This window comes from Gracilinanus agilis, chromosome 5 (assembly GCF_016433145.1).
Source record: "Gracilinanus agilis isolate LMUSP501 chromosome 5, AgileGrace, whole genome shotgun sequence".
Taxonomy (NCBI): Eukaryota; Metazoa; Chordata; class Mammalia; order Didelphimorphia; family Didelphidae; genus Gracilinanus; species Gracilinanus agilis.
In genome coordinates, this window is record NC_058134.1 from 92,996,471 (window position 1) to 93,016,101 (window position 19,631).

The window sequence follows — 19,631 nt, forward strand, 5'->3', positions numbered from 1 at the left end:
AAAGCACTATACTTTATACTATACTATACTATAAAGCAGCGGTCATCAAAACAATATGGTACTGGCTAAGAGACAGAAGGGAAGATCAGTGGAATAGACTTGGGGTAAGTGACCTAAGCAAGACAGTATATGGTAAACCCAAAGATCCCAGCTTTCTGGACAAAAACCCACTATTTGACAAAAACCACCGGGAAAATTGGAAAATAGTAAGGGAGAGATTGGGTCTACAACATCTCAAACCCTACACCAAGATAAATTCAGAATGAGTGAATTACTTAAATATAAAGAAGGATAGTATAAATAAATTAGGTGAACACAGAATAGTATACTTGTCAGATCTCTGGGAAAGAAAAGATTTTAAAACCAAACAAGATTTAGAGAAAATTACAAAATGTAAAATAAATGATTTTGATTACATTAAATTAAAAAGGTTTTGTACAAACAAAACCAATGCAATGAAAATTAGAAAAGAAGCCACAAATTGGGAAAAAAATTTTATAACAAAAACCTGTGAGAAAGGTCTAATTACTCAAATTTATAAGGAGCTAAATCAATTGTACAAAAAAATCAAGTCATTCTCCAATTGATAAATGGGAAAGGGATATGACTAGGCAATTTTCAGATAAAGAAATCAAAACTGTCAATAAGCACATGAAAGGGGCAGCTGGGTAGCTCAGTGGAGTGAGAGTCAGGCCTAGAGACAGGAGGTCCTAGGTTCAAACCCGGCCTCAGCCACTTCCCAGCTGTGTGACCCTGGGCAAGTGACTTGACCTCCATTGCCCACCCTTACCACTCTTCCACCTATGAGACAATACACCGAAGTACAAGGGTTTAAAAAAAAATAAAAAAAAATAAGCACATGAAAAAGTATTCTAAAATCTCTTATAATTAGAGAAATGTAAATATTTTTCAATAAAATATTTTATGTTTTCCTCTTTTTTTTCATTCCTTTGATTCTGCTTTATTGTTTTTTGATTTCTTCTGAAATCATTAGTTTCTAGATGGTCAATTCTGATTTTTAAGACCTGATTTTCCTCTGTCAGCTTTTGATTCTCCTTTTTCCATTGGCTCATTTCTTCTTGTGTCACTTTCATTTCTCTTTGTATCATTTTCCTTTCTTCTTGCATCACTTTCATTTCTCTTCCCATTATTCCTCTACCTTTCTTAATTGTTTTCTTAAGTCTTTTTTTGAGCTCTTCCAGAATATGTGTCTAATCCATATTTTTCTTTTGGACTTTACATGTGTTCGTTTTGCTTTCACTGTCCCCTTCTGTGTTTGTATCTTGCCCTTTTGTCTCCATAAAAATTCTTTAGAGTTAGGTTCTTTTTTTGTTGTTGTTTGCTCATTTTTCTTATTTAATTATAAATAGGTTCTATTTTCTGGGGAATTGAAGTACCCTCTTACACCTCAGTACTTCCTTCATGCTATTCTAAGCTTATTTTCTGAGTTTTTATCAGTTTCAGTTCTTGGAGGCCTGATATCATGGTCTGAGGGCTGAGAGCTCTGAGAGCTCCCTCCTCCTGTTGATTCAATTGACCCTAGAGATGCTGTTGGCATATGGACTTACCTCAGTGCATAAGTTTTTGATCTCTTTCTGAACTTAATCAGGTCAGGATCTGATCAAATTCTAGCCCAAGGCTTAAGCTCAATTTTTTTGGTTTCACTACATACTTTATCCAATCAGGTATAGTCTACCCTTAGTTTTGGGCAAAAAGACAGGGCAGGGCTGTGATCTGTGATCTCACCCCCAAATGGGAACTATGTCCTCATCCTAAACTCAGACTTGGATTCCTGGCTTCACTATGGACCCACACAGATCAGCTCACATTAGCCCTGGGCTAGGACTCTGGACTTCATGGGATAGAAATGTCAAGATTGTGTGGGTTGTCCCACAGGATCTTATGATATGAATGTTGGCTTGGGCTTAGGTTCTGAACCTGTGACAGCAGATGTGATAATGGTGTGTCTAGCTTGCTCTTGGCTTTCTCTTCCCACTTTGCTACAGCCTCTTGTTGACTCTTCTCTCCTCTCACTCCAGTGCCCCAGACATTCTCTGCCTAGCTTTTGAGTTTTTCTTTTCTTGATAGTTGCTTCCCTCCGTCTCCTTGTTTCTTTCACTCTTGTATTAATTTTGTGGTGGTATTTTATTCTTGATCAGAAAGGATTCTTTTGGTGACATGGAGCCGCTCTGGTTTACTCCTCCATTTTGGCTCCCTCTCTTTGTCTTCTACCATAGAGCTTTTGCTGTTTACAACTGTCCTATCACTTCTGAAAGCATTCCTATTAGGCTGGAGGGGGCTAAATGATTTTTTGAAATTAAAGCAAACAACCTGGGCTCTAAAGATATATGATAATATACCACTTCTACCCCCTCACCCATGTTTTTTTCCACACATGATAGGGGGAGGGGAAAGTAAAGTAAATAAGCATTTAAGTATCTTATATGTTCCCAGGACTGTGCTAAGCTCTTTAAAAATGTAATTTCATTTTATCTCATTGAGGATGATGTTTTTTCAGTATGTTGTCTTTGCTGATTTTTTTCTCTTCCTCCTTTTTTTTCTTTTTTACACATTTCTTTTTGAAAAGAGATATGTTACTGGGAAGGTGAGGGAAGATGTGATACATAGGAAAATGTAGAAAAACAAAATGTACCCATAAATCTATTTAAAAGAAAGAGATGATTTTTTTAGAATATGTAAAAGAATAAAACTAGTATAACTGAAGACTTGGCAATTCTGTACAATCACAAAACATAAAATTATAGTCTCTGTGGGAATGAAGCTAGAGAACATATATGAGAAAAGATTGAACCACTAAGAGTTTAAAATAAAACTGAATTCTAGTCTTAACAATCAGCAACTGTAAAGGCAACAAGATGCAGTGGAAGGAGATGGATTTCATATCAGAGCAATCAGTGGACCTGGTTTCAAATTCTGATTCTATTACTTAATTTTTTATTTTTTGTGTGCTTTGGTTCTTCATATGAAAAATGAGGAGTTTGTACTAGATGGTCCTTAAGGCCTTTCCTAGTTCTAAATCTTAGGCCACTAAGTGGCACAGTGCATACACAAAAACACCTTTTCAAAGAAAAAGATAAATACTGTTGCAAATGAAAGGCACTTTTAAAGTATCACTGGGTTCTAAAGTAAAGTTGTATATAAGCCATGTAATGGAATGAATCATCTTGATTTTCATAAGAATAATGAATGTTTGTTCTATAATAGCTTCTAGGTGAGTTTTAAATAATACATAGTATTACAGGGAGAGGGTACAGTAATGCAAGGACCTGACTGAGTCTAGTAGTTATTTTCTAAGTCAGGGCTTTGACCTTTTGAGCATCTCTGACAGATTTAATACAGTTTTAGGATTACTTTTAGAAATGTGTAGAATTTTAGAGCTCATCGACTTTAATGCCCTCATTTAACTGTTGAGGATACTAAAGTGTATTAATATTAAACAACTTCCCAAGGTCACACAGCTAGCTCAGAAGATTATAGATTTAGAACAGTGTTATTGGTCAGTTGTGTCAGACTTTTTCATTTGTGACAGTATTTATCATTTTTTAAGAAATGTTTTTGTATGTGATTCCTCTATTAGTAATAAAGAAAAAAGATCAAGTTATTAATTTCCTTTGGAAAACTATGATCAATTTAATTAAATTACTAATTGTTATCCTCTATCCTTTCAGGAAAGTTCAAGATATTCAGTCTGGCATTCAAGGCCCTTTGAATATCATCCCATCCAACATATTTCATGCCTTTATCTTTATATGCATGCCACACTTTAATCTCAACTCAGTGTCCCCTAAACATACTGTTTTCATTATAGCAGCTTCTATTATCTAAAATGTCCCTTGCCACTCTGTTCCAGCAATTTTAATTCTACTCATCTTTTATGATCTACTTTATGTCACTTCTCCATGACATATTCCCCAATTTGTCTAATCCTCATCTCTTTTTCTCTGAATTTCTATAGTACTCATTCTCTATTTTACTCTTTTGCGGGGCAATTAAGCATATACAGGCACACCTTGACTTGATAAAATGTTTGTTGTTCAAAATCCAGAATTTGTTTTTGATTTTAAAAACCCTACATATATTGTATATAATGATTAGGTTCCTATGCCAGTCCACAGTCTATTTCATCATGTAACATACAAAAGTACAAAAGAGAGTATATTAGAAGTGCTGACATTTACTTAATGCTTTAAGGTTTGCAAATATTTTTTCCTACATCATCTTTTTTAATAATCCTATCGACACTGTAGAAATGAATTTTGTCTCCAAATTCAGAATGTTGTTCATTCTGTCCCTATTGGTTACCCTCAATCAAGTTCCCTGAGGACTTCTGAGCCCAAGCACTTTGGACCTTTGACCACAAATCGATTCTTTAAGTTATTTCCTCCCACAATGCCTGGGATTGCCCAATGTGGCTGCACTAGCAAGAATACTCTTCATTATTGGAGGAATTCCATGTGAACTGGAATGACCTCCAGGAATTGATGCAGAATGAAAGGAGCAGAACCAGGAGAAGATTGTACACAGAGACTAATAAATTATGGCACAATCAAAGATAACTGACTTTTCTACTAGTAGCAATGCAATGATACAGGACAATCCAGAGGAACTTATGAGAAATAACACTATCCACATCCAGAGAAGGAACTGCGCAAGTAGAAACACAGAAGAAAAATAATTGCTTGATCACATGGGTCAATGGAGATATGATTGGGGATGTAGACTCTAAATCAGTGATTCCCAAAGTGGGCTCTGCCGCTCCCTGGTGGTGCTGCAGTGATCCAGGAGGGTGGTGATGGCCACACTTTTTTTGTATTACATTCTATTCTGAGTACAATAAATAGTTTCATAATTTCTAGGGGTGCTAAGTAATATTTTTTCTGGAAAGGGGTCAGCAGGCCAAAAAAGTTTGGGAACCACTGCTTTAAATGATCACCCTAGTGCAAATATCAATAATATGGAAATTGGTCTTGATCAATGACACATGTAAAACCCAGTGGAATTGCTCATTGGCTGTGGGGGGTGGGCAAGAGGGGAGGGAAAGAATATGAATCATGTAACCATGGAAAAATATTCTAAGTCAATTAAATAAATTTTTTCAAAGTAAAGAATACTCTTCATTCTGTGCCCTACCCACAATACCTCTCTTCCTTATCCAACTGTCCAGATATTACCTATCAAAATAATTACACCTAACTAGGCCAGCTATTCTCTGAATTTGCTGTCCCTCAGCCATACATACAGCACCAATAAAATTGTCTTGGGTGGAACTCTCAAATTTCTAGTGATAACACTGGACACACACAACAGTAATGCAAATGCTAGGTGGACATGGTCAATTTTACTTTATAGAACTTGGTATGTTTATGTAGAAGGAGGAAAAGTGTTAAATATATAAGGGAGAAGTTGGAAAGTTTAGTACACACACATAACACCCCTCAAAAATCAAACCTATCACTTGCTATTGCACAAGCATGTTTGACATATGGACTTTTTGGTTTGTTTTGTTTTTCACAGTTTTACTGGGCTTGTGTAGGCAGAGTCATATCATTTAGCAATGTGTGCTAAAATGTGCATGGAAATGTCAAGCATTGGCTTTTCAGGTTGTACACTATTGGCACTGGGCATTGGTGAATACCAGCTGAAATTTCTATCCCAAGAAAATAAATAGCTATGTCTTTTATCTACAAAATAAAGTCTATACACATTCCAGGTATAATCCTGTGTATCCTGTCTTCTTTGCCTGCTATGTGTTGAACTTTCACAGTCAAGGTTTATACTGGCATATCGGTCTAAATGTAGGGCAGTGCTTTTCATTCCATACGTTTTTCCATCCACTGCAAAATAAGAATCCACAGGCATCAACTATCAGATATTTTAAGCATAACCGGATATCCCAAATTTTTACAATTCCCATAAGAACAAAGGTGATTTAGGTCTTTTCTAGAATCCTCTTCATCAGAAATGCAAAAAACACAACCCATGAAAAAGAATGAATAAAAAAGGCTTATGCTGTATATGATCTCTTAAAAACATGTTTTATATCTTAAAAATAAAAAGCAATATTAGGTCTATTATCCAAAAGAAGATTTCAGAACATAGCACTGACTAAAGGGGAGAAATTGGGTGCCAAAAGTTAAATGATGCATTCATATTTGACTGGTCCCTTTAGAATTGAATTTTGACATAATCTGTTTCTAATTATGCTTTCCAATACATAACTTTTATTGTGGCTGCTCTTTAGTGCAATGAGACTCCAGAAAGAACTTCTGTCTTCAAAGAAGGGTTATATTATTTTCACTTGATCCTGTTTACTAAAGTAGCAAACTGGACTCATACATTTTATAGAGATTTGCATCAGAGTTAAAATGAAATGGATTTCAGTGCTTAATCTTGACAAACATGAAAGATTAATTTAAACCTAATGTGTCATTCATTGCCACAAGCACTACAGCTAATTGAAGTTTTACTATATGTGATTTCTCTATTTAAAAATAACAGTTTGTAACTGCTCTCTTAAATGCTAAAACATATGCATTCAAGGCTAATTATTATTTCTTCCTCTCAATTAAGAGAGGAAGCAAATTATGAATCCACATTTTATTTTTTCTCATATATCCATTTCAATGAATGGAGGAAAATACTAGAGATATAAAAAGGCCACCTTACTAAATAGCTAATTTAGTATTCTGAATAGTGCTGGACATAAGGGTACAAAGACCTGAGTTCAAGTTCTGGTTCTGATACTTACTAGCTACAGGATCCTTGACAAGTCACTTTAAACTTGCTCAACCAATAACATTTATCTAACACATAAGGGTGTGGTGAAGATTAAAAAAGATAATATATACAAAGCATTTTTCAAAGTTTAATATATTATATGAAAATTATTACTACATGGAATTATGGCAGAACAGGTCAGTTAATCTTTAATGAATTAGAATTAAATCACAAAAGTCAATTAAAAAGAGAAAAATTGAAAAGAAAATTATAAGAGAAAAGTGGTCATAAGGGAACTGAATTCCTTATTTAAAAATAAAAGCAACTAACCTGAAGGTTGAGCATAAAACTGTATTTCTGAAGGAGGGAATAATCAAATACTAGGCATTATCAAGAGATTTGAAGGAAGGCATTCACCAGGGAGAAATAGGGACATTTATGAAGGATTGCGCCAAAAAAATAGTCCAAGTTCAAGAGGAATTCCCTGAGGACTCCGACATCTTCCATATGGCCCTGTTTATGGATGACATGATGCTGCTTGTAGCAAGCCCCAAAATATTGAAGAGCCTCCTGAGGGAGATTTTTAAACTCTCAAAAGAATTTGTTTGAGCCTTTAGGAAAGAAAAGACCAATCTGATGAAGGGTGTCTGTTGTAGAGATTGCAACATGCCCTTAGATGGATAACTGATAGAGCTTGCCCATGAATATGCCTATTTGAGACAGACAGTACAGATGGGCAAAGAGTTTGATGCAAAGGTAAATAAAAGTAGATGGAAATAAAGTAGAGTGGATTGGACTGACATTCTTTAGGAAACTGCTAAATTCCTTTTATGACCCTACTCTGCCCAAGGAAGAAATGGTTCTCCTTTTTCAAACCAACATCCTACCATTATTGCTTTCTGACATACTCTAGAGAGTTGGAATTCATCATCCTATGAAGAAGTAATTGTGGATATCATACATTTAGCAATTGAAAGGGTTATGGTGTATGAAGCAGGCTTCAACATATAACCAAAGAGAGGAATGAAGGAAAGGAATAGAAAAGATAATCAAGGATATGATAGGAATATAATATGGACTGGTCATGTGGTGAGTACAAAGGATAGCAGATTGGCAGTTAGATTGCTACACTTTAAATATCAGAGGAAAGTGAGGGTGAAGTCTATTATGGAAGAACATGGACAAAAATCCCAAAGGAAAGGCAGTCATATAGGGGTTGTAATCTGCATTACTAAAGGAAACTCTTCAAAAAGAGAATTCCATAGAGAATATGAGGAATAAAAATGACTCATGGCTTTCCCAGTATAAGAAATTTCCAATGGAAAGAAACACTATTTTGGCAGTTTGGGATAAAATATAGGTGATGAAAAAAAAAAGAAGATACACCTCTATATGACAGGGAGATAGCAAAAGAGGGATGGACCTCTAGAAGAGTAGTCCCAAAATCTTTAACCAAGAAGACTATGTGAGACTCTAATGAGTTTTTTCAATTCTAAGATATAAATGAAAACAAAAATACATAGTACTTTTTAGCTGCTGTTCTTGAATGCTATAATGCTTTTGTGACTTGACCTTTAGACAGTACAAATCTGCTATTCTAGGCCACTCACATTCCATACTCCTACATTTCTTGATCCCTGGAAACTCTTTAAGAAATGAATTTTTAAGGCTGGTCACTTTCCCTTTCACTTTGAAGTGATAAACTGGTATAACTGTAGGGAGTTATTTTTGGTTGGAAATAAACAGTCAATGTCATTTGTTTTCATCACTGCTTTGGTGCCTGGGAGGGGAGCTCCTCATAAAGGTAACTTCTTCCCCAAGGCCTTTCCTTCCAAACCAGTAAAATCTCCTTGTCTTTCATTCTACTATGTGTTCAGGGGGTAATATTCTAAAGAATGCTTGCTACCTGTTCCTCCACCTTTCTTGGTACTCATTCTGATCACAACAGGATTAGAAGCTTAATGACAGATACAGAAAGTAAAAAACTGGAATAAAAAAATGGTGGGAAGTAAGTAAGAGAAGAATGTATATTATATGGAAAGATGAGTACAGAAATACAAATTTTATAGCTACAATAAATGATATATATTTTATAAATAGGATGGTCCTCCTGAAGAATTATAAGAGAACTATGTAATTGTGGCTATTAAAAAGGAAGAACATTTTTGTATTAAGTAGGAAAAATAGGAAGACTAAAGAGAGTAGGCTACATAATTATAGTATATAACCAATCAAAAAGCACAATTATTAAAAGCAATTTAGCAAAGAAAAATCTGGAACTTCAATATAATTGAACAAATATTTATTAAGACAATTTGTTACAACTTTTTAAAAAATCTTTGCTGTGCCCTGGTAGGCAGAATTAGAATCTCTCATTCTCCAAGATGGAAGAGACTGTAGGTCATCTTGCTTAATCTGCAACTGAAAAAAGAATCCTCCTTTCACCCCTAACATCATGTCTGACACATAATCATTTAGCTTTTGATTAAAGACCTCCAGTGAGATGGAACTCACTCCCTCTTGTAGCAAGGCATCCAATTTTTGGAATGTTATAATTATTAGAATGTTTTCCTTGCAGGAAGACAAAATCAACCCTGCTTACAACTTCAATTCAACAAGACTTTATTAAAGACCTACTAGATTAAATGCACTGAAAAAACACTTAATAAACAGTTTTCAGAGGGGCAGATTTTGCCTAATTTCTAACAAAATTCAGAGCTATTCAAAAGTGGAATAAAATCTTTCAATGGGCTCCTCCTAATTTCCATCTAGTGGTCCAAATTCTGTTCTATTGGGACAATCAAACTATTTCTCTTCCCTCATCAATATCTCCAGTCTTCAACAACTAGAAGACAGATACCACATCTCTATTTTCCCACCCCAAAGTCATCTCTTCACTAAATTAGACAAGTGTGATTCCTTCAACTGTTCTACATATAGCATCACATCAGTATCTTCCTCCATTTAAAATATTTTTTCCTCTGGATGCTTCCTTAGATGCTCATCAGCTCATCAATGCTCTTTCTAGGATGTGATGGTCAAAGCAGTAGTTAATATTCCTGATAATGTCTGATCAAGTCAGAGTATAGTAAGTGTCATCATCTCCTTTTTTTTTTTCAAACATTTATTAATATTCATTTTTACATGATTCATGCTCCTCCTTTCCCCTTTGCCCCCCGCACTCCCCCCACTCATGGTCGATGCACATTTCCACTAGTTTTGTCATGTGTCCTTGATCAAGACCAATTTCCAAATTGTTGGTAGTTGCATTGGTGTGGTAGTTTCGAGTCCATATCCTCAATCATGTCCACCCCGACCCATGCGTTCAAACAGTTGTTTTTCTTATATGTTTCCTCTCCTGCAGTCCTTCCTCTGAATGTGGGTAGCATTCTTTAGCATAAATCCCTCAGAATTGTCCTGGGTCATTGTATTGCTGCTGGTACAGAAGTCCATTACATTCAATTTTACCACAGTATATCAGTCTCTGTGTACAATGTTGTTCTGGCTCTGCTCTTTTTGCTCTGCATCTGTTCCCGGAGGTCTCTCCAGTTCGCCTGGAACTCCTCCAGTTTATTATTCCTTTTAGCACAATAGCATTCCATCACCCGCATATACCACAGTTTGTTCAGCCATTCCCCAATTGAAGGACATACCCTCCTTTTCCAATTTGTCGCCACCACAAAAAGTGCAGCTATAAATATTTTCGTACAAGTCTGTTTATTTATTATCTCTTTGGGGTACAAACCCAGCAATGGTATGGCTGGATCAAAGGGCAGGCATTCTTTTATAGCCGTTTGAGCATGATTTCAAATTGCCAGCCAGAATGGCTGGATCAGTTCACAGCTCCACCAGCAATGCATTAATGTCCCAATTTTGCCACATCCCCTCCAACATTCATTACTCTCCCCTTCTTTCATTTTAGCCAATCTGCTAGGTGTGAGGTGATACCTCAGAGTTGTTTTGATTTGCATTTCTCTAATTATTAGAGATTTGGAACACTTTCTCATGTGCTTATTGATACTTTTGATTTCTTTACCTGAAAATTGCCTATTCATGTCTCTTGCCCATTTATTAATTGGGGAATGGCTTGATTTTTTATACAATTGATTTAACTCCTTGAATATTTGAGTAATTAGACCCCTGTCAGAGTTTTTCGTTATAAAGATTTTTTCCCAATTTGTTGTTTCCCTTCTGATTTTGACTACATTGTTTTTGTTTGTACAAAAACTTTTTAGTTTAATATAATCAAAACCATTTAATTTACATTTTGTAATTTTCTCTAACTCTTGCTTGGTTTTAAAGTCTTTCCTTTCCCACAGATCTGACAAGTAAACTATTCTGTGTTCACTTAACTTGTTTATAGTTTCCCTCTTTATATTCAAGTTGTTCACCCATTCTGAATTTATCTTGGTGTAGGGTGTGAGATGTTGATCTAGACCTAATCTCTCCCATATTGTTTTCCAAATTTTCCAGCAGTTTTTGTCAAATAGTGGATTCATGTCCCAAAAGCTGGCCTCTTTGGGTTCATCATCTCCTTTTAACCTAAAGTTTCATTAGTTTTCTTGCATTTCACCTAACTTTATGGGTTTATATTAAGCTCATTCATTTTTAAACCCAAGTGTAAGCTTTACATTTACCTCTAAGTTTTATAGCATTGGTTTCAACAAAATGCTCTCATATATTTAGATTTGTTTTTGGAATCCTGATAGTCTTATCCAGTCTGTTAGCAATCTCTGCTGGCCTGGCATCTTTGGTAATTTTGACAAGCATATCATCTATGTGTTTGTACAGATCATTGATAAACATGTTAAAAAATACAAAGTTAAGGTGAAACCACTGGAAATCTCCTTTCAGTGTGATAATGAACCACTATAAATTCACTTTGAGCATAGTCATTTAATTAGTTCAAGATTCATTTAACTGAATGAGTCTATATTTCATCAATTATTAAAAAAAACAAGTATGAGAAATTGATTTAACATTTTCTTAAAGTGGAAGTAACCTATATAACCACAGCATTTTCTTGATAGCTAATAATAATAGTTAACATTTATATAGTATTTACTATATGCCGCACACCATGCTAAGTGCTTTACAGTTATTATTTCATTTGTTCCTCACAATTTTAAGAGGTAGGTGTTACTATTGTTTTTATTTCACATGTGAAGAAAATGAAGCAAATTGAAGTTAAGTGACTTTCTCAGGGTCACACAGCTAATAAGTTTTTTTTAAACCCTTGTACTTCAGTGTATTGTCTCATAGGTGGAAGATTGGTAAGGGTGGGCAATGGGGGTCAAGTGACTTGCCCAGGGTCACACAGCTGGGAAGTGGTTGAGGCCGGGTTTGAACCTAGGACCTCCTGTCTCTAGGCCTGACTCAGCTAATAAGTTTTTGAGGCTGGATTTGAACTTATATATTCCTGATTCCAAGTGCAGGGTTCTATTCACTGTCACCTAGCTGCCTCCAATACATCAGTCTAGTAATTCTTTTTTAAAAAGCAAGGAATATGTGTTGACAAGACCTGTTCTTCATGAAGCTGTCCTGGCTCTTTGTGATCTCTCTTCTAAATGTTCATTATTTATCCTTTTTATAATACATTCTATATTTTTCCAGGAATAAATTTTCTAGAGATGTAAAATTTTGTTAGCCAAAAAAATTCCTTTTTTTTAAAAAAAGCTGACCTTACAATTTTAATGCATTAAGTAATTAAAAAACATAAACGTTATGCTTTAATTAGGTAAGTTTTTAGGATGAGAGGAGAAAAATCTGTTACCTTTTAAATACCTTGAAACCACTCTATGTAGAAATCTATGCTAAATATAGCTTCTAACAACTGATCTTACATTAGAGGGAAATTGTAGTACCATATACTAGAAGGCTAAATAATTTTAAGAAGAGGAAGCTCAGTTAATGATTCATTTATACTGTTGAGTTTCCTCACTTATCACTGCATTCCCTCCAAAAACGTCATGGAGTTAATAACTAAAAGCATGGGGAACTTTCTTGAATGAGTGTCATGATCTTGATTTTAAAGGTCATCCATCTCTAACAATAGCACACACTTGGGAGGAGGTGAGGGTCAGAAGGTAAGACAAGGACACAACTATCATTGCCTTTTTTTTTTTAAAACCCTTACTTCCCACTTGGAAATAATATTGTGTATTGGTTTTAGGCAGAAGGGTGGTAAGGGCTTGGCAATGGGGATTAAGTGACTTGCTCAGGGTCACATAGCTGGGAAGGGTCTGAGGCCAGATTTGAACCTAAGACCTCCCATCTCTAGGCTTGGCTCTCAATCCACTGAGCCACCTAGTTGCCCCTCTCATTGCCTTTTGACAAAGATTTACCATCACCACATTCTTTTGAAGTTCTTAAGGACCGTGAAGGACTCTGACCACTCCAGCAATATAATATAAGAATTCACCATCACCTACATATAGGAACAACAGAGCTGGGAAGAAAAGGATAAAGATAGCAAGGAATCACCATTCCTTGCTGCTACATTGATATACTATGATGAGTTCCTCTTTACTTCCTCCAGTACCATAGTAGAGTTGATGTTGGACACAAGCAGTGATGCCTTAAATTTCTCTACTTTTATGTGAAAAATGTAGCTCCCTGGCATAAAAGAACAAGTTGGGGAAGTCTTAAGGACTATTTTCCCACATGTTCTGCCTTGTGCCTGCAACACATGCATTGCTTTCTTTGCTATGAAAACAAACCAAAACATCTCACACCCAGCTACAGCCATGCTCCTCCTAGGACAGGTACAAAAGAAAAGTCTTCATCCTTATCGTTGCCAATAAGATTTTAGATCTGGGATTACACTACTCAGACTAATGAAAGAGAGAGATGTTGATGGCCTAGTCTAGGTTCTCAGAGGACCTTACACATATAAATAAACTTCACTCTAGATATCCAAGATGGAAGCAACACTGAGTGGTAAGCCTAGCTCTTGGGTTAGAAAAGTGAAGATATAAAAGTCAAAACAAAGATTACTGTTGTATCTTAAAGAGGAAAATGTTTGTGAAATACTCAACAGCAAAAGAGTTCAGAGAAAGGTTAGGTACAACCTCATGAGAGTCAAATCACAAACTGCTGTTGCATCTTTGTGGGTAATAAAGGTAGGTGAACTGAACCACATCATAATATGCCTACTTCAACAAGTTTAGCTAAAAGTTTTTGATCCAGTAGGACACAGAGCCTCAGAAGATAAGGACATGGGAAAGTTTTATAAGTGAAGCCAAGGAAAGTGTAGAGCTAAAAAAATATCTAATTCATATTCTTACTTTCTACTTTTATTTCAATATTTAGCTACATCAACAATTTCATCAATGTCGATAATCTCTCTCCTGATCAAATTATTCCCTCTTGTATAATCCTTCCCCTTATTCTTTTTTTTTTAAACCCTTGTACTTCGGTGTATTGTCTCATAGGTGGAAGATTGGTAAGGGTGGGCAATGGGGGTCAAGTGACTTGCCCAGGATCACACAGCTGGGAAGTGGCTGAGGCCAGGTTTGAACCTAGGACCTCCTGTCTCTAGGCCTGACTCTCACTCCACTGAGCTACCCAGCTACCCATCCCCTTATTCTTTCATAGTTTTTCTTAAAGGATTTACCCAATGAGTTGTAGGTTCCCCTTTAGGTTCAAATATATGTATTTTTAGAGGACAGCATAACACTCATACTTTTCAATTATCCTTCCCTTTTGAAAGATGATTAATCAACTGAGTTTTCCAGTCATCCTTGGTCTTGACAAAGGTTTTTATGCTTTTTGTTTTAGAGGAAGTTATTATTATTAATACTTTACAGTCTATAACACTTTCTATGTGACTTTCTCTTGTCCTTTTGGTTACCTATGAACTGGATTCTTGTGATATTATATTGTTCCATTGCTTGCAGCCATATAGCATCACTGGAGGAATACTGATATGGAAAAAAATAGCTTTCTGTAGCATAGATAAGCCTGGGATCACTGAAACACTGCACAATTTACCAAATGTGATTAAGCCTGCTTTCTTCCTCCTCTTCAATTATCTACCTGGCTTACCATACAGCTACAGTGCTTTTCCAAGATATATGCACAATGGTCTAACTAAGGGATGCCTTTGATCTGTAGTATCATAGATTTAGAACAGAAAGGAACTGTAGAGATAAGTATAATTTAAAGCTCTCATTTTGCAGAGAAGGAAACTGAGACCAAGAAAGCAGAAACAATTTTGCATAAGATCACACACATCAAAATTATTAGTAGAGCTGAGACTTAAACTCAGGTCTTCTGTCTCCAAATCCAACATTTTCTGAACTACCATGTTGTTTTTCCCATGTTGCCCAAACAACTGCATATGATCATATAGGTAGTACGCATTCTTCATTCACTTGGTTTTCTTTTATTTCTCCAGTATTTTTCCCAGGATTGGTGAGGATCAAATGAGAGAACATATGTAAATGCTTTATAAACCACAGAGTCATCTAAATGCCAGCTGCTGCTGCTATCATGGTTGCTCCTTCTACTGCTTCCTATGAATCCCCAAGGGCTTTATTTATGATAGAGAAAAAAGAGAACATTCCACTTCTCCAAATCTTTTCTGGACCTCATTTGAACACAGGAATTATACCACCTGTGGATGCTTACAATTGTTATTGCTACCCTTGCCAAATAGGTTATCAGCACTAACCATGCAAAAAGGTTGAATGGTTGGTGCTTCTTTCTACTAAAAGTGGAAGGGATAAACCTGGGCCCTATGTTGTACAGGAATTGAGTTATAAGCACTTACATGCAGTATTAAATGTTGCACTTGTGTGGGAATTGACTTGAGTCCCCAAGAAGTGTAAAAGAGAGGATGAAATTCTCTTTGACACAGTCCTATATTTTGCTTCACAAAGAAATGAAAAATTTTCCCAGGGCTAGGTTCTCAGTCCTTAAACAATTCAGTTGAGATCTCAGCTGCACAACCTTATTGTTATTGGATATTTGTGTCTACAAGATGCTCTTGGCAACTATTCTGCTGTACTCTAAACTAGCATTTGTAAGGCCTCTTGTGATTCTGAATGAGAGTAAAGTTCATATCCATGGAAGAATAAAAATGCACATTATATAGAATCTCACTTGTTAATGTAAGGTGAGCAAGCCCAAAAACAAGAGGGGAAAGATCAAATATTGAATAAAGATCTTTTTTTGCATGTAAAAACATGGCTCTAATCTAAATAAAATAAAAAGGAAAAGTAAAATAAACAGGATGAAAATAATCTTTTGGAAACATTTGCAAGAGAGATAGGGTCTTCTTTAACTAATATATACTGTTGCCAAAAAGCACTGGTCAATTCCATTTTAAAAGCTGAAATCAAAATAAACCTAGAAATCTGACATCATGTTGTCCTTTACCCAAAGCTAACATTTATTTAAATGAATCTTTTTTCCTCTTGAACATTTTTTTCAGGTTGATTTAGTCTAAGAAGTATCTAGTTCAACCATCCCAGGCTATTCTTCCTTTATTTTAAAGCTCTAAAAAAAGACAATTTCCCAGGGCGATATGGCTCAATGAAAAGCTAGGAACAAGAAAATAAGAAAGACTGGGAATCAAAACCCCTTAGTTCTAGTTTTACCTCTAATACAAGTTATTCAGTACTGACTAACTATACACAAACAGGTAATTAAAAATTGATGAAAATAGATTTAGAAAATCATCATGTTTCATTGCCATACTGTTTTTCTGAGACATTAATTGTATTGCTTTCAGAGGCAACATAACATGTTATAGAAGAAATAATGTCAGGCTTGGAACTAGATCTGGTGTGAGAGTTGGGGATGAGTTCCAACTTCAATATTTAATAACTGTGTGACCTTGAACAATTCATTTAAGTTCTCTGTGGCTTATCTATAAAATGGAAATAAAAATACTCACCCAAGCTACCCCACAGCTTTCTTTGAGGAAAGAGCTTTATAAATTGCTGAATTTCTATAAAAATGTGAACTCCTACCATCACCATGGAAATTTTCATTCCTGTTTTGTACTATAATGCTCCTTTCCCTTCTTTCCTCCTATAGCTCTCTCTGTCTACAAAATTCCTACTCATCCTTCAAGGCCCAGTTCAAATACCACTTTCCCTGATTAATTCCATCCAGAACATTTCTCTCATCTCAAGACCTACTGTACTTATCTGTAGCACAATATAGTACTTATTCTAAACTGTCATGTATTATAGTTATCTAGCTAGATGTCTTGTTGCCTTAACCAGATTAAGTTCCAGGAGAGCAGAGATCAGACTGTATATATCTCTGTATCCACTTATAGTTAACAAACTTTCACTTAGCACTTATTTGGTACCAGGCACTAAGTTACATCCAGGAGATACAAAGAAAGGCAAAAACAATCTTTGATCTCAGTGAACTAATATTCTAATGTAGAGATCACATAGTCATAATTTGGTTCATGTGGGATATATAAATGTAAATAGAAGGGAAATTTGAAGAAGATGCAGGTAGTTAGAGTGACCAGCAAAGGCCTCCTTCAGAAGGTAGCATCTGTGCTGAGTCTGTTAGGAAGCCAGAAAAACCATGAGGTGGATTTGAAGGGACAGATCATTCAGGGCATGAGGAACAGCTACTGCAAAGGAAGGGAGACAGGAGATGGAGAGATATGTTTGAATAAAGACAAAGAGGCCTCATCTTGATAGACTGTAGTAGAGTGTGTACAAGGTAAGAAGACTGCAAAGGCTAGAAGAGGTCCATTCTGAAGAGTTTTAAATGCCCAAAGGAAGAGTTTAAATTTGATCTAGCTTCTAATCCTTATTTTGAATTTCACTAGCTACGTAACCATGGATAAGTTGTTTCTTCTTTTTTGAGACTCATTTTTCTCACATGTATCAGTTTTACAGAGATATTGGGAAACACCAAAGGGTAAGAATAGAAATAATGCTACAAATCTTATGGTACTATATCTCAATCCTGAGATAGATATATATACATATATCTATAACTATATCTATATATACACATATCTATACATATATAGAAGTATAAAGTAGAGGATGGCAGCATGGAATTCCTGCAAAATACAGGGTCAAGCCTCACCCAGAATTCTATGCTGCCATCCTCTACATTACAAAATATTGACTATTATTTAATTCAATTAAATTTGTGAACAAGTGAAAAAGTATATAACTGTTGCTATTATACCAGTATCATTAATTCTACCTGTTACATAAAAGGGAAATCACATGGCTCCTACCTTGTAAGATTAGAAACAGACTGCACTCTGGACATAATAATTATAGAAATATACTCTAAATACAGAAAAAGCAGACTAACCCTTTTCCACTGAAAACATATGTAAAACTATTTTTCCAGTAGATGCTATCAAAGGGATCACATGAGGAAAATAAATTATATGACAGACAATCCTTTGGAAAGAATCTCAAGATGGAGCTGCTTTTGGGGTTAATACTGATGGGCCTTCCCAAAAAAGAAAATGTTATAAATACCTGGCGTGAGAAGAATAACAGAGGTGACAATGAGGGAGCAGATCACCAGAATAACAAGCAAAGCAATTGCGATTCCTTTCCAATTCCTTTGTGGAGGATTACTTCCCACCAGCTCCTGCAAATAACAAAGGAGAATACCAGTGAGTGAAAAGGATCAACCAATCTTGTAAAGTAAATAGCTCCTATAATTCAAAAACCATAGGCAAAATTTGAGATCAAAATGTATGCATTCAGGGCCACCAATATCAAAGCAATTTCTGGATTTGTTCCTCTTTGGGCACCCAAGGTCACTGAACACACTTCCCTCATTCCCTAGGTCCAGATCACAACCTCTCAAGAATAGATCTGATCCTTCTCACTTGATCCTTTCACCTTCGCATGAGTGCAGATGAAAGCATGGAAGCTGAAGGAATCTAGCAAACCAAGAGGGAAGTAGGTGAAAAGCAATTTTAGTCTTCAGGAATCATATTTAGCTGGGAGATTTGGGGAGAAGGAAGGAGAATTACTATTGATAACAGATGTAAGATGACTGCCGATAGTCCTATTGCCTGTTCTCATATGTGACTTGGTGATAGACAAAGAAATGGATCCACATCTTTTGGCCTTCAAGATAGAGAATAGCAGCACTGTAAGATAATCTTGGTGAGTTTTTCCTATGAGGGCATTTTTGTTTATGTTGCCCAATGGGAAAGGAATCATTTTGTGTGCTGTGACTCTGGTCTGCCACTCTTTGGAATCAGGGCCTATTCACAAAAAAGTAATTTGTGATAATATGATCGTTCAGACACAGCCACTTCTATATACATGATAAAATTCTTCTGTGTTTCTATCCCAGTCTAGGGCATATTTGAGAGTCATAGCAAAACATCAAATTATTGTATTTTCTTCTCCTAACAATATCATGTTTTACTTTCTTTCTCTACCTTCACCCTACTACCTGCTAAAATAGAATAAAGGACTCTGTGCCCATTTGGAAATTCTAGTCATTAACAAGGAAGAGAATATAAATGCCTGGCCATGAAACAGACAATATACTTACAAAGGGCCAGTACCCCCCAAATAGGCTAAGTAAATAATACAATAAGGGTATCATAAGATACACAAAACAGCCCTGGGCAAATAGCTAAATAAGTAAAGTTTTTATTCAGGCTGTTAAAAAAAAGTTAAGCAGATTTCAAAGGAAGAAAAGAGCACAGATGGGGCAGTATTCAGTGTGTAAGAAAGACTTCTCCCCGTGACTCCCCCCTTATGCCCTAATTATTGCTATAGCTTCTTAGCAGGCCTTCAGGCTTCAGTCTCTCCTCTCAATAATTCACACTACACCTTAAAATCAATTTATCTTCCTGAAGCTCTGCTGTGATCATGTTCTAACCCTTCTGCCTACAAAATAAAGGGCAAATTTTTTTACCTTGA

At 35.8% G+C, this 19,631-nt stretch overlaps 1 protein-coding gene across 1 annotated transcript in view; it reads right to left on the minus strand.

Moving 5' to 3' along the window:
• Positions 1 to 19,631, minus strand: part of DPP6 (dipeptidyl peptidase like 6) — a 993,205-nt gene that overhangs the window by 539,264 nt on the left and 434,310 nt on the right. Inside the window, exon 2 of the mRNA XM_044677974.1 lies at positions 18,219 to 18,333. Within this exon, the coding sequence (XP_044533909.1) occupies positions 18,219 to 18,333 (115 nt within the window). The remainder of the gene's footprint in view (positions 1 to 18,218; positions 18,334 to 19,631) is intronic.